The sequence below is a fragment of the Mixophyes fleayi genome, chromosome 10 (genome assembly GCF_038048845.1).
Source record: "Mixophyes fleayi isolate aMixFle1 chromosome 10, aMixFle1.hap1, whole genome shotgun sequence".
NCBI lineage: Eukaryota > Metazoa > Chordata > Amphibia > Anura > Limnodynastidae > Mixophyes > Mixophyes fleayi.
In genome coordinates, this window is record NC_134411.1 from 40,946,219 (window position 1) to 40,962,184 (window position 15,966).

The following is a 15,966-nucleotide window of genomic DNA, read 5'->3' on the forward strand; positions in this document are numbered from 1 at the left end:
TCCACACCCACCGCCCATTGGTGTGGGAAGAGCCCTAGTGTTTGCAGCATGGGGCTGAGTATCCCTAAGGGAATTTTTTTTTGCGGACCCCAACTCCCTAGGAGACTAGTGCTGAGCAGCCTGTGTCTGGTTTGTCATTATGACAGGGGATCCCCATGCTGCGGCTTCCCTTGCTATATTCCACCAGTCCTGGCTGAATTGTCTAGTGCTAGTTATCATAAAATCAGGGGGAGACACCATGCTTTTTCTCCCACCAAAAGAAGGCTGACAACACAAGGGTTAATTTCGTTAGAAGGAGGCAGTGTTTCATGGTAATGAGCGGTGTGGGGGGGTGAAGTGGACCGCTGGTGGCTTCCCTGGTTGGGGGCAGTCTGGTCGTTGGAGGCTGTCTGTTGCTGAGTGAGATGGGGACTACGCCCACAGAGGCTGTGTGTGACTATGTGAAAACGCGTCCAACAAGAGATATGTGAGAATATAAGATGCATGTGTGAATGGCCCGTGTGTATTAGTGTAGGGATCCCTTCCTTTTCTTCCTTTTCTTACAACAAAATTACCAACTTTTTTAAACTCTTATTTTTTGTTTTCTTTATTACATAATTTTAGCATTGAGTGAAAAATGTGGCATATATATCCATAGGTGGGTCATATCACCAAAAAAAAAAATTAAACAAATTAGGAGGCACTACTCTACATATTGCCATCACACATCTCTATTTTCAATCCCTAATTAATGAGTAGTACAATTGCTTAAAGTTCTGATAACAAAATGGGGACAAAGAGTTGCCCAAAAATATGGTTCACATGACAGTGTTTCTTTGTGACTTTATCCAAGATACAGAGTCTTCCTGTGTCCCAGACACACCAAATATATGTATTTATTTTTTGGAGGAGGTTGCATAAATATAGATTTCTTAACACATGTTAATTCTGTCAAGTGTCAGTCTAATGATAAAAATCAGTGGCTCTTATATAATATGTGGTCATATATAGTGAGGAAGAATTATTGGAAGCTACCAAATGTAACAATTTTGGTTGTAGTGATTGAGCTTTTGACTGTTTTGAGAGTTTTGCCATCACAAGAAGTACACAGCTGTTGCATTAATGATGGGATTAGTGAGGATAAGGGTGTATGCTGTATAAATCTAGTAGAGGAAGAGAGTGAGCCAATGGAAGAGTTTGAGCATCAAGATGTACAGGTACAGGATCTATCATTGACAATGCTCAGGACTTATACCACACTTGCCAACTCTCCCTGAATGTCCGGGAGACTCCCGCATTTTGCGAGAGTCTCTCGGACTCCTGGGTAAGTGGGGCAATCTCCCAAATTCTGCCCACTTCCTAGTGAAGTGGGCAGAATTAGTTCCCAAATGCTGCGATTCCCAGGGAATCGCAGCATTTGGCCCCGCCCCCCTCTGTCAAATGCCGCGTTTTGCATCATGACCTCACGGGTGGTGGGTCCAAAATGCCAATAATTTTGGAGCCCCGCCCCCATCACGCCCACCACCCATAACAGGCTCCCGGAAACCAACTATTCAAAGTTGGTAAGTATGACTTATACTGTTATGCACAAGAGATTGTATTTTAATTTGGAGCACTAAGCTTAAGATCTTTTAAACTACATTTAAATAATTACCCATTATCTTCCCTTCCTCGTGAAATTAAATAGCTACTATTATTTAATTGCCATTTTTGATTTTCAAATTTTTCTGGATTACCCCTTTCTAGGTAGGAGATCATAAACTTTTTTATTTATGATATTTGAAATACCTTGTTTTGTACTTATTTTTATAATATAGTTTGACTCAAAAAGGATTTTGTGTGAAGGTTTCATTGGTATCTGGTAACACTAATTTTGTAAGTGCATTACTGTAAGTTTGGAAGGCATTGCCCAAGCTGTTAAGGTGAAAAGTGACCTCCATATTATTTTTTGCTTTTTTTACTATTTATCTGTAAATAATGTATTGTCCTCACATGAGGGGCAGTTGGGAGATATTTCAAAATCTTTATTTTCCTTAAATGCTGTGTGAACAAGTTATTGATGTGCTTCATGTTAGGGAAGATGGGAGAGAGATGTAGGTGGATGGAGGGTGGCACTAGGTATGTACTCCATGGCCACACCCTCTCCGGTGGGAGTCAACTGGGCTTCTCTCTATAGGTCCTTCAGGTCCTTGTTGCCCTTACACTGGCCCTGCCCGTAGCAGCCATTCCTTTTGTATTGGCATTAGTTCCTCCACTGCTAATGCCATCCATGAACGCTGTAGGTCAAGTGCCAATTAGTAGGGACCTAAAGTAGATTAACTATTGATTATAGTTGGCTAGATAACAGTAGATTAACTGCCGTAACTTTTAATAGTCCTAAAAACAGAAAGACTAATGTGCATATGACTAAGTCTTGACTGTATTCACTTCCTCATGTCAAACTTGTGACAGCTTCCGAAATTATATTTGATAAATTAGTTCCTTTATGTAATGCAGCATTTTAGCTCTAGTGGCCCTTTAAGTCTAGTTGAAGCCATGACAACAGCTTTAAAACCTCGGTCCTCATCACAGCAGAGCAGGTTGTCATGGTGATGTCAGTTGTATACATTCAAACTGGCCGTGAGCCCTGGTGCCTGATGGTCCTCATATCGCTGTGACTCTTGAGCCCTGCGATACTGAACCAATTACTCTCGAGCTGAAAACAGAATTTTGAATACTTTATTGATACATACATATATATATATATTTATATTTTATTATATAGCATATTATATTGAGATCTGATAAGTTATCTGTAGTATAATATTTATTTATAAGATATATTTAGTTAAGCTAAGTTAAGTTAAGTTAAGTTAAGCTAAGTTAAGTTAAGTTAGGTTAAACTAAGTTAAGTTAAGCTAAGTTAAGTTAAGTTAAGCTAAATTAAGTTAAGCTAAGTTAAGTTAAGCTATATTAAGTTAAGCTAAGTAGTTTAGTCTTTAGTGTTGTATAGTACATTGTTTCTAGCTGATTTTTCCATAATTTCCCTTCTGTTTTAACCTACACCTTCTTTTTTAATTTTCCTTTCACTTCGTCCTTTGCTGGGTGTGACTGAGTCGTGGAAAATGGACAAGAGGTAAGTGGAATGAGCCAGTCACTACATGTAGTAGGTTATGGGAGGAATAGTGAAAGGGGTCACGCCTGTAAGGGGCTAAATGCATTGTGATGGGAGCTGTGGGTATATTTGTGTCAAATATTATACAATACACAATATCACTAGCTTGGGGAATTTTTTTACGGTGAATTACTGAGTGTATAGATGTGTAGTTAAGTTTGTTATAGGTAGTTTTAGATTTTTAGACATCCACATGCATAAATGAGTTTTTATTTAGTGGGCTAAAATATTTAAATAAGAGTGGAAAGAAGAAAGATACACATTTATGGGGGATGACCTGACTTGTGGGTGGCTGCAGAGTTTTTTTCTACCTGCAAAACTATAGGATATTTATGGGCGCTCAGGAGGTGCCAGTAATGGGGAGTTGCTGTTATACTGTCACTGGGATGACTTTATAAGCATCCTGGTGCATTTGACGCTAGTATGCGCATTATATGTGCCCAATACCCATGTAAAATAAAATAAATATTCAAACACACAAAAATGACACATGAAATACAGACAGTCTGGTGCCCTCTCACTCTCATAATTCATTTAAAACATAAAAAAGGCTAGAACAAGAAGTATTTTGGAAGAAAAATTGAAAAGTCAAAATTAAAGAAGGAGGAGGATCTAAAGGGTTAGTAACAGGATTTTGAAGAAATTTTAATACTCTTTTCACAATGTGCAAATTCAACAAGACCTGCATCATGCAAAGCAGTTGCATCCTCATTTTACAGCAGTAGTTCCCAAAAGTAGTATGTGTCCCTCGTGCTAGGTGAACAGACAGGAGATTTTCACATCAAAAATTAATTATATACATTTATGGATAATACATCACTTCATTTATCTTTCATTTGAAAATAAGTATTCATTATTTCCATATATAAAATAAACAAATTTATAACAACAGGACAACAGAAGAGAAGCTGAAACCTGCCAAGCAAATAAAACTACAGGAAGACCAAAGCCAACATTACAGCGCGGACCACTCTCCTAGCCCAGGACAAGAGGAGAACACTGCATTTTACAAACTGCTGGGTAGGACTTAACATTTATTAACATTTATTAAGACCACAAACAATTATTAAGACCAAATTGTTACAATTATTTTTTTTAAGTACCATTGTAGAGATTTTGGCGTCTTATTCCTGTACAACTCCAGATGTCAGTGACAGTCGGAGGGTCCAGTGATATGGGGCCAGTAAATGTTTTGCCCGTTTTCTAGCTCTGTGATTTTTCCAAATAGTATTCACAGGAGAGCATTGCTTGTGCAGTCTGTTTCTGCCACTGTAAGGCTGTGAGTAAAGCAAATACCTTTGGTATCTACTGGATAGACTAAAAGGTTATTCCCAGCTAAGCTTTCTGAGTACAAAACCCCAAAAATGGTTTCTGTCTTGAAGGGTTTCAGACGACTTATCCTTTATTGTTGTAAACAACATTCTCTTACTGTAAATCAATCACAGCAGACACTTGTCAAAAAATAAGGTTGTTTTTGCAAAATGCATCCAAACTGATGCTATGAAACATGGAAAATCTGGCAGAGAAATGTAAGCATCGATAGTGGATATATTTGTGCATTAATTTGCAAAAACAAATAATTTAATTTATAAAGAGTGAAGTAAAAATGTGTACAACTATCAGTTTATTACACAATATCACCTTAGGCATTGACAGACGCTGTTTTTAAATGGATCGGTTCAGGCATCAAAGATCTAACAGCCTGAGCAGGAGAACGTCCCTTCTGCTTCAGCGGCCCTTTGCTGGGGATGTCCCCTCTCCCTGTTAGAAGCATTAAGGAACGTTACACATACATAGAGTGCAGGGAAGTGAATTCTTATGTCCGTTATCCCTGCCTGCGTTTAAGTGTTTATTTTTATAAAATTTTGTGGATAGGGTCATTGTCCTTTAATATTCTAGTCCTTCCACAGCTGTAAAAAGTGTTCATATAAAAAACAAAAAAACAAGATGTAATGTGGTAGGTGAATGTTTTTCTTCCCTTGATGTCTTAAGTGGTCACTGATATAAAATTTTTACAACTTCATTTGCAGAAAATAAAGTGATCCAGGACTTCCTATGTGCGGATGCCTGCATGAAGATCTCGGACAAGGTGGGTATGGATAATGCAATTCTGACCGCCCACCACTAGATATTCAGTAAACTGCAAGTTTTGTAGCTCTAGCAGTGTTCTGGTATTCATACTGTTCTTTACTGATACTGCGCTTACTATACTGATCAATGTATATCAATGGTTATATCTGTCCAAGATGCTGTTTACCACATGGTCAGCACAGCTATACTCACATTGAGGGGAATGGAAGCCACTGTGTACATACCACAATACTGTCTATAATATCCTGCACTTGTGTTTGATCCAATGTTTGTAATTATTTTTGTATCCTTTGATGGTCTGTATATTTACTGCCAATAAACTTTAATTGAGCTGTATAGTTGTATAACTGTATATCTCGTGCTATTGGAGCAAGGATTCACAACCATTTGTTTTGCTTTTTGTCTTCTACAGTACCTCATCGCTATGGTATTTGCATACTTTAAGAGGGCAGGCTTATATATCAGCGAATATACACCATTGAATTTTTTTATTGCCCTGTAAGTATTGCTTTTTTACTTTTGTATTCATAGTAAAATAATATTATTCAACCAGTACATTTAAAACTGACCAGAACAAGAATACTCTGGGCATTTATTACTTTAGATTTGAACAGGCTATGGTGCAGTATTGTCCATCTGTGCTTCCTATGTGCCACCAAAGTATTTATTATTATTATTATTATTATTGTTTATTTGTTATGCGCCACAAGGTTTCCGCAGCGCCGTACACGGCACAAACAGTAGACTATACAGGGTAAAACAATACAGAACAATAAACACAAAGTACCAGAACTTCAGAAACTCCAGACAGGCAAATACTGTAAAGACGGAGCAGAAGAACAGGTGTGGAGACAGGAGGGGAGAGGGGCCCTGCTCATACGAGCTTACATCCTAAGGGAGGGTATACAAAATCAGGCACAAGAGGAGTGAAGCAAAGGGGAGAGAAAAGGAGCCAGGGGAGAAACAGAAGAGGTGGGAGGTTAATTGGATGGTTGGTAGGCCTTAAGGAACAAGTGAGTTTTAAGTGCCCGCTTGAAGGAGCACAGATTGGGTGAGAGACGGATGGAGCGAGGGAGGTCGTTCCAGTGAAGGGGGGCAGCTCGGGAGAAGTCTTGTATTCTATAGTGGGAAGAGGTGATCAGAGTGGAGGAGAGGCGGCGATCGTTGGCCGAGCGCAGGCAGCGGGCGGGAGTGTGAATGGAGAGGAGGTTAGAGATATAAGGGGCAGTAGACTGGGAGAGAGCCTTGTAAGTGGTGGTGAGGAGTTTGAAAAGGATTCTGTAGGGGAAGGGGAGCCAGTGTAAGACAAGACAGAGAGGGGAGGCAGAGGAGGAGCGGCGTGAGAGGAAGATGAGTCTTGCAGCCGCATTAAGTATAGAGCGGAGGGGGGCGAGGTGGGAGCAGGGGAGGCCAGTAAGGAGGAGGTTACAGTAGTCGAGGCGGGAAATGATGAGAGCATGGATGACAGTTTTGGTGGCATCTTGAGAGAGGAAGGGACGGATGCGGGCAATGTTACGGAGTTGGAAGCGACAGGCTTGGGTAAGGGATTGAATGTGGGGGCAAAAGAGAGAGAGGAGTCAAGAGTGACTCCTAGACAGCGGAGTTGGGTGACAGAGGAGATAGTGGAGTTGTTAACGATTATAGAAAGGTCATAATGGGAAGGGAGTCTGGGTGGGGGAAAGACAATGAGTTCAGTTTTGGAAATGTTAATTTTAAGAAAGCGCGAAGACATCCAGGATGAGATGGCTGAGAGGCAGTCAGTTACAAGAGAGAGTGGAGGGGGAAAGATCAGGAGAAGAGATGTAGAGTTGAATATCATCAGCATATAGGTGGTACTGAAGACCGAACGAAGAGATGAGAGCTCCAAGGGATGAGGTATAGAGCGAAAAGAGTAAAGGGCCAAGAACAGAGCCCTGAGGGACTCCAACAGGGAGAGGGGAGGGGGTGGAGGAATAACCAGACGTGGATACAGAGAAGGAGCGGTTAGCAAGGTATGAGGTGAACCAGGCATGGACAGAGCCAGAGAGGCCAAGAGAGAGTAGAGTTTGCAGCAGGAGGGGGTGGTCCACGGTGTCGAAGGCCATGGACCACCCCCTTCATTGTGATAGTATAGCTGTCTGAGATAGGATTCCTCATATGTCCATTACTGTTTGTTACATGAATTAATAACTCTAAAATTTAAATAAGCCCCTAATATTGCAGTTTCTGCTTGCATATAGTTAAGGGGGGATATCTTTGTGTTAACATGTGTAAGTCCTACTGGCACACTGTTTTACGGTATAGTCAGGTAAAGCTGTCATTCTTATACACATTAGCCTGGTCTATTTATAATACACATGGAGTCATTCTGCCATACCCAATTTACTATTCATGAGTTCTGCTTTACTCAACCAAAATTACGAATTCTTTCCGAACATGATATGTGTTTTGATGCTGAAACTAACAAACAGTAACTTAAACTGCCATATAGCTTAAAGAGGCTGGTTCATTTCAATGTTTCTAGACTAGAGCACTATCCGCAAATACTTCTAATTGGTCATGTTTAGAGGGAAATCTTCATATACATGGGATAAATACTAACCCAGTCAAATAAGTATATATATCTGCATGATTAAACACTCGCTATTGGTCAGTCATTGACTCACCGAGGTGGATGCACCAGAGCTCTTCACCACTGCAGAAATCTATTTGTTCTTCAGTGAGCACTGCCAGAGCTATTAACATACCTCTTAGTTTATGCTGAACACTGAAAAAAGTTTTTTTCAACACTGAAAAAAACCCTCATAGCCCTATCACTACTTCAGTGTTAAAGTACACATTTTGTATCACTCTACTTGGGATGTCTCCCTGATTATATTTTGTAATTGAATGGGCTTGGTGTAACTGAATGGTACAAGAAGCTGATTTTTTTTTTGCTAACTTTGACATGTATACCAGACTTAAATTATTTTTTTTAAAAAAATCCAATATACCATAGAAAGCCTTATCTCAGGGAAAATATAACATTTGCCTTGATAAAATAGGTTATCACTAAGAAACTGATTCTTCCCAAAACTTGGAAACTGACTTAGTCATGAAGGGCTAAGAGCTCAGGACATGAAGTGGTTAAGGAAATACTGAACTGACCTGGTTGTGTATGTAAGGAGACACCCTGGTATAGTTCATAACCAATGTGAGTGCAAAAAACTGCCAAGAAATGCCAGCATTGAACTACTCTTGTGTTTTCCATAGGTACCTTGCAAATGACATGGAAGAAGAAGAGGACAATTACCATTATGAAATATTCCCATGGGCACTGGGAAAGACATGGATACAACACTTCCGTCTCTTTGTGAATCTAAGAACAAAACTATTTGCTCAAATGAAGTACAGAGCAGTCGTCAGCAGACGTCATTGCAATGAGGTAAGTTCCTGTAATGAAGCAACACAATGAATGTGTATACTGCAGTCATGTGGGTGAGATATTGATTTTTGTTTTATTACAGATCATGGCGTTAAACCCAACCCATTCTGTATGGCTTAGAAACCGCTCAGTACATCATAGTGGTGCCAACAAGAAGAGGGAACATAATTTCTACCCACTAGGGCCGGGGTTCAACCCGGCCACCTGTTCCCGGTGCATTGGTGATCCTGAGAGTGCAGCCTCCACTGGCTCCATGCCACAGGGTGAGTTGTTTAACATTTCTAATAGACAGTGGTCCGAGGACCTTCTCGTCATACCCCCAGATCTGCTTCCTGTGCCCACTTATGACATTTACAGTGAGTTGTAGGTGTATAACTTGAGCTTGTTTTACTTATATTTCTCACAGCTGGGTTTTTAGCTTGTTTATATTAATCAGCTGTGACAGCACTACTGGAACCTGATGTTTGGAAGTCATTTCTTTTTAGGTGAAGGGATGCTCATCTCTCCTGGTTCCTTATTTTGTTCACATTATTATTTCATGTTATTTCATTATTATTTCTTGTGCTTTAATATATGGTGATGAGTACTGTTTATATAAAGCAAAGCATACATTAGTGTAACACCTTCCAGTTATCTTTAGTTCTTCCACACTCCTGTGCTATGTCTTTATTTATGCTTCACAGAACTTTCTATAGTGCACTGTGATTACAAGATGCAATACTGTGGCTAAATATCTCATAACCTCTGCCTCCAAATACTGGTCACTGGTGGCACAATTAATTGCATACAAGTGAAACCTCCCATACTGTGTTTAAACTGAATAAAGGGCTCACTGTGTATGTTCCCACAAACTTCACATCAACCTTAAACTTTACACATTGCATGCAAATAAAGACGCGTAGACCTGGATAAGTTATTAAAAAATGGCAGGAATTTTATTGTAAGGATTCTATTTTAACTAAAACCTATGGTGGCGGAGAAAGAGCACTGCGTAACAGCTCACGAGCTGATAGCACAAGATCACTTAGTGGACTGGCGCAAACCGCCGTGAGTCCTCAAATCACGGGGAACAAATCCCTACATACTTAGCGCTGAGTTGACGTCAGAGTGACTGCCCCTTACAACTCACACTGCCCTCCCTCACCGAGCCGAACAGGGACCCTCCTCACCGAAGGACCAAAAGGAGTTACTGATGCTTCAAAGGGGGCAGTGACCTACGACCAACTACCCGTGCGCCCATTAATCAGCCGCTGAACGCAGTGCCTTCCTACCCCACTTCAAAAGACCCCACTAAAATTGAGGGATGGGAGGGTGGGATCTCGTGCTGCAAGTGAACACAAGCAGGAAGTGCAGCCTGCTATATTCTACCAAGGTCCCTCCCAGGTGAGCAACCATTGGCTGGAACCCACCCCATGACATACTACACCAGGTAATTACTCAGCTTGTTACAAACCCTGTCGCCCTTTAAGTGCGTTCGTCCTAAAAGCCTCACTTGTCATTATGGGGTTGATCCAGTTAGGAGTAAATCTAGCTTAAAGGTGCAATTTTGTGAAACCCATGTTGCACTGAGGAGGGGACAAATTTAAAATGTGCGGACAGACTTGGAGTAGGGGTGGGGGCTCATCTTAGCTAAATTCTAAATTGCTTTGTAAAAAGAAAGCTGCACAGTGTTTGTGTGCTGAATGCAGAAGCAGGAAGTATTTTCCACGCATACAAAATAAATTTGCATTTGCTGCTCTTGCATTACAGCATGGTATGTACATTTGCACCCGTTAGATTTGTTCCTAAATGTGGCACCAAGTATGACGGTAAAATCTGTATCTCTGAACTCTGAACAATGCTAAAATGAATAGCACATCTCTAAAGGATAGGTACATGACGTAATCAATTTCAATGAAAGACAACTCTATAAATTACTACAAACTTAGAAATGCACAAAGCATCACAAGGGGCATCATAGCATTCTACTTTTAGCTAAACTGTTGCCCCTATTGAATTTATTTAATGCATTGGCAAACTGTTAGCTTTAATTATGACCCTCTTGAGGCAAAAGCAGCCACTAATTACCTGCTACACGCTGGACATTATACATTGTTAGGATAGTGCTGTGGTGGTGAGCCACTGAAAGGCGCCAATCAGTTAAACAGCAGTGCACTAGTGAAACAATCCCCGTGTACATGTACATTGTATCCACCTCTTCCCCCTCCCAATTTGATAATGTGCTTTATGGTTAAAATCTAACTTATAAGAAATAAAGGCAATTAAGATACTGCTGCTTTTGATCCTAAATATAATCAGGTTTATAATTACTATTATATAAATAACATTTTTCTTCTATTGTAGTTCAACAACAAACTCTGAAGCATGGAAGAAGCTTTGAGTGACAATTATAACCAGACAATTATTACACTATACCACCTCAAGTGTTCTATTTGTTCCTGCTGCTTCAACTTCCTGTTTCAGTGATTTCCTGGTTTGTGTTCAGTGCCTCTCATCCACAACCATTATCTCCTCATGTTCAACTTGCTGTTCAATGGATTCCTCAGTTGCTGTTCAGTGATACTCATCCCCAGACATCACTTCCTCGTGTTCAGTTGACTGTTCCAGTGATTTCTCAGTTGCTGTTCAGTAATACTCAACTACAGCTATCTCCTGCTCAAGTGTGTTCACCTCTCTGCGGTTTCCTCGCTGCAGAGTTTCTTCTACTCCTATGTTCTCCATACGGGTCTCATCTAACACTCTCCTTGAGGGCCGTGACCTGCGGGGCAGTGGCTGCAAAGCCCATACCTCCTTGCGGGGGTTCCTGGTGAAGACAACCTGTCCCGTTAGACTCAGCGCCTCTGGGAAGAGTAGTACCAAGTTAGTCTGCTGTTCCAGTGATTCCTCAGATGCTGATCAGTGCTAGTCATTCAGAGACATCACTTCCTCCTGTTTAGTTTGTGTTCCAGTTTTTCCTCAGTCGCTGTTCAGTGTTACTCACCCACAGACATCACTTCCTCGTGTTCAGTTCACTGTTCCAGTGATTCCTCAGATGCTTATCAGTGCTACTCATCCTCAGATAACACTTCCTCATGTTCAGTTTGCTGTTCCAGTGATTCCTCAGTTACTGTTCAGTGTTACTCACCCACAGACATTACTTCCTCGCTTTTCCAGTGATTTCTCATTTGCTGTTCAGTACCACTCACCAACAACTATCTCCTGCTCAAGTGTGTTCACCTCTCTGTGGTTTGCTCGCTGCAGAGTTTCTTCTACTCCTATGTTCTCCATATGGGCAGGGCTGCCATCAGAAATCGTGGGGCCCAGTACAAACGAAACGGGCATGGGCCCCTCCAGCACAACAACCTCCCCAACACCCCCCCTTCCCGAAGCGCTAACCGACTGCACCCTCCCAACCACTGTCCCAGCTTATGTATTTGGAGGCAGATGTAAATGTGGCCGAACTACGCTGAACTGCATTATCATCAATTACTGATGCAAATCTACATTAATTACTACGAGCAGCATATTTGAACTTTGTGTGCACTGAATCGCTATTGGAAGTGGGATTTATTTTGGACTGTGGGACTGAATCACAGATATAAACTTATTGTTATATTGGATTTGCCATATATACCTGTGAAATTGAATTACTTGAACTACATCTCAATTATAGATTTGTGATTGTGCATCAAGTAGTGTGGAGAGGAATATTATTTAATCTAAAATTTAACATAGTTTTAGGCAACCGGATATGTATTTATATCCACCAACATCATTTCCTTGCTTTCTTTATTGTTCCCTTATGCGCCTTTTCCCTTAAAGTACAATTTTTGAATTTTGTTCAATATTGTATTTATTAAAAACTATACCTCCATCTCAAATGATATCTACCCTTCAAGACATCCTAAGCATTAGCCTAGGTTACTGCTAAATCCTAATAAGTGGGAAAAGTAGAGTCAGCTTTTATCACACTATGACAAGGAGCCTTGTTAGCAGGTATAGATCACACAATATCAATATATATATCTCCTATTAGTGATAGTGGGTTTATATGGATGTAAAATGAAGTGGAATATAAAATGCAAAGAGATTTATTTTGCTTGGATTATGGATATAAGCTTGGATATCAGGAGTGGTCACACCCCCTGGCCTGATTGACAAAAGAGGTAGGGTTGGGGGGTATGGGCAATTTGTGTGTATATATACAGGCGTCGACCCACACACCCTGTAAATAGGAGCAAACTACCACAGCATGGTTGTTAATAAGCAGAGGTGCAGTGGCTTGGGTAAAATAGCAGATAAATGGACGCAAACTTAGACAACAATGTAATACACACAGTTGAGTTGAAGATTGGAGTAGGAGCATACAATGTAAATCACAGTAACAGGCAAATAACTCTAATAACATAATTACTACTAAATTCAGATATTATCATGCAGTTCCTAACTGGTATAGGTGGCTGATCACAGTAATGTACATTACTCTAATTGTGTTTATTCAGTATACAGAATGAATCACTTATAAACTACTCTCACACCTGACTCTCTGGATAACTACACTTCTGATTAATAATGACACATGTATCAGGTAGTGGTGTGGATGATTTTTCAATGGTGTACATACAGGAACCCAGAAATAACCTCACTAACAGATGGAAGTGGTGTCTTAGTCTGTCCTGGGTTTGCATATGAACAATAAATCTCCCTTTGTGTGCTCAGCCCTTAATCCAGTTCTCTCTCTGTGTAACTTCTAGCTGTCTTTATCCCTCCATTAAGTACCTCTATCTCTTTTAAAATAAAAAATATTTACCTACATGACTCTTGCAGGCTGCAGCCTCTCTGTTGCTTCTCCCTATATCAGTGGTCAGGGAACAGGGGTAAATTACCCCAAATGGGGTAAAAATGAAATTCCTGGGGGTAATGCTGCTGATTCACATGCTATCGGTTTGATTGTAGACCCCTTTAATTGTGAAATTGCTGTTGTACCAGAAGAGCCTCAAGAGTTGGCAGAAGCACTTCTTGAGCTTCGATACAATAATGAAGCACGTATTGCATTTGAAAACAAAGCAGATCTGTCATAGTTTTGGATGTCAACAACTGCAAAGGCATTCAAAATTGCACATGAGGAGGCAGTCAAAAAGTTGCTGCCTTTTGCAACAACCTACCTTTGCGAACAAGGATTTCCCACTCTAACGAACATAAAAACAAAGCAGAGAAATCGAATGGACGCTGAAGACTGTATGCAAATACAATTGCTGTGACCTCAAAATGCCCCAATATTGATGCTCCCGTATCAAAAATGAAGCAACATAATTTCTCCGAAACCTGAAGTTTTGAAGTTGAAGCTTTTAAAGACATTTTGAATAGATTCAATAAAATTTTGAATTCCAATAATTAATAATATATGATTTCCTTCCTTTCAAATCAAGGGGGTGTTAATGTGCGTATCGTCGCTAACCAATAACGATTGTCGAACCTCGATTTGTGTTTCCAAAGCACAAAGGTTTATTCGCAATAAGTGGAAAAATATGCTCAAGCGAAGTAATAGTAAATACAGCCGTTACTTATCGCAGGCACTCTGGATCCAGTGCAGTCATTCAATCCTGAAGTCTGGGGACAAGATGTCTGCACTCTGGATCACAAGCTGCTGCTTATATACACAATCAAATACAGTAATACAATGAAGATGGTATAGCTTGCATCTATTGGTCCGGGTCTCAGGAATGTCCAAGGGGTCGTCAATCATTGGCTGGTTCATCCTAAGGAATCCAAAGGAGGGGGTCATCTCTGCAGGGGGTATGCTCTGCTCTTCCCGCCCGGATTCCTTAGTCTTAAGTAGTTCATAATTCCCTATCATTCATAACTTGCGTATGCACTCTGCGATTCCCTCGCAGAGTGAACCAAACAGTAGGATATGTAATAAGGTTCATTATGATACCACTCATGATGTTATTCCTTTAACCCATTCCGTGTATTTCACTAATATGCATGTAACTCTGATATAACATATAAATACTACTATATTTCGACATAACTGACTATGTGTTGCAATTACCATTAATGTGTACTATTTTATAAGTATGCGTGTTTGTGCGAATGTATGGTAAAAGACCGATTACTGTTGCTGCCACGTGTAGTGGATGCGTACGCCCTTTCACGCTGTAGCGTGCCCTTGTACGTCATAGCGTACCGTACGCATCTTTTCAGACAATGACAACCAAGTTTGCTAGACTTTAATTGAAATGACTTTATCCAATTTACTGACTTCGACAGTTCCACCCTTTGATAGTGTAATAAACTATCACCCAATCACCGTTTCAAGTAAAGGATTGTACAATACTTCTCCACAGACCATGATCTCGGTATCTGGTACCACCCTTTCAGTCTCTTTCTCAGTGTTACTCTTATGAGACCGTTTTCCACACTTCAACACAGTAGGAACACATTTGACAACTAAACCAATTGCTAAGATGATACCCAGTATAAGGAGAAGGAGCTTACCTACACTCGCAATCATTTCCTGTACCCACTCCCCCAGACCGGAGAACCATTTTGCTGGGTTCAACCATGAGAACCAACCCGCCACCTTTTCCCCGACCTCATATAACGAAGAATTATGGCTCTTTCGAAATTCCCATTTCAGCTGCAAAATTTCATCCATCTTCCGGTCTATAACCTCTTTAGGGTCATCAGTATTATTAGTAATGTACGTGCAACATTTGACACCGAACTGGGTGGCCAGTGTCACACAGTACCCACCAGTGATAGAGGTGAGATAATTTAGTACCAGTCTATGTTGCACCAACTCCTTCTTGTACGCTTGTAGCTCCCTTCCAGTATACCTGAAGGTGTCATCATACATCTCGGTGATATTATCTATTAATTTAGCTAGGTCTTGGATATATTTAAAGTTTAATGTTCCCCGAGCGGTCCTGGTGAGATCTAGAGCAACCATAACTTGGAAACCAGCAGTTTCACTAATCAATTTTGTAGCTATGGGTTCCTCACCAGGAATCATATTTCTCTTGCCACGGTGTTCATACTGTGTGTGTATGTATGGTGGTGATGTAGTCTTGTGAATATCTACCATTTCTTCATAAGTAATAGTCATGATTTCAGGAACCAGTTTAGCTAAGAAACACAAGCCCTTGGAACTCGGAGTCACCCAGGAATAAGCTTTCCTTCCACAAATAAAATACACATCATCAGGGAGAACATAAGGAACAGTATGCCCATGAATTATATCACACAGAGTTTTGATAAAACTACCCATGCCTAGTGTCTCCATCTGCTCTAGACACGTGTCGGCATTAATGATATTTTCACATTTATCTGTAGAGACTTTTCCAATAGATACCTT

At 40.5% G+C, this 15,966-nt stretch overlaps 1 protein-coding gene across 1 annotated transcript; it reads left to right on the forward strand.

The window, feature by feature from the left end:
- The first annotated feature begins 2,886 nt into the window (after positions 1–2,886).
- LOC142104077 (speedy protein 1-B-like) lies at positions 2,887–12,298 on the forward strand. Its single transcript, XM_075188537.1, has 7 exons — positions 2,887–3,094; positions 4,026–4,153; positions 5,164–5,222; positions 5,637–5,722; positions 8,456–8,627; positions 8,710–8,983; positions 10,971–12,298. The coding sequence occupies exons 1-7, from the start codon at positions 3,084–3,086 to the stop codon at positions 11,009–11,011; spliced, it is 771 nt and encodes a 256-aa protein (XP_075044638.1). The 5' UTR covers positions 2,887–3,083; the 3' UTR covers positions 11,012–12,298.
- The last annotated feature ends 3,668 nt before the right edge of the window (positions 12,299–15,966 follow it).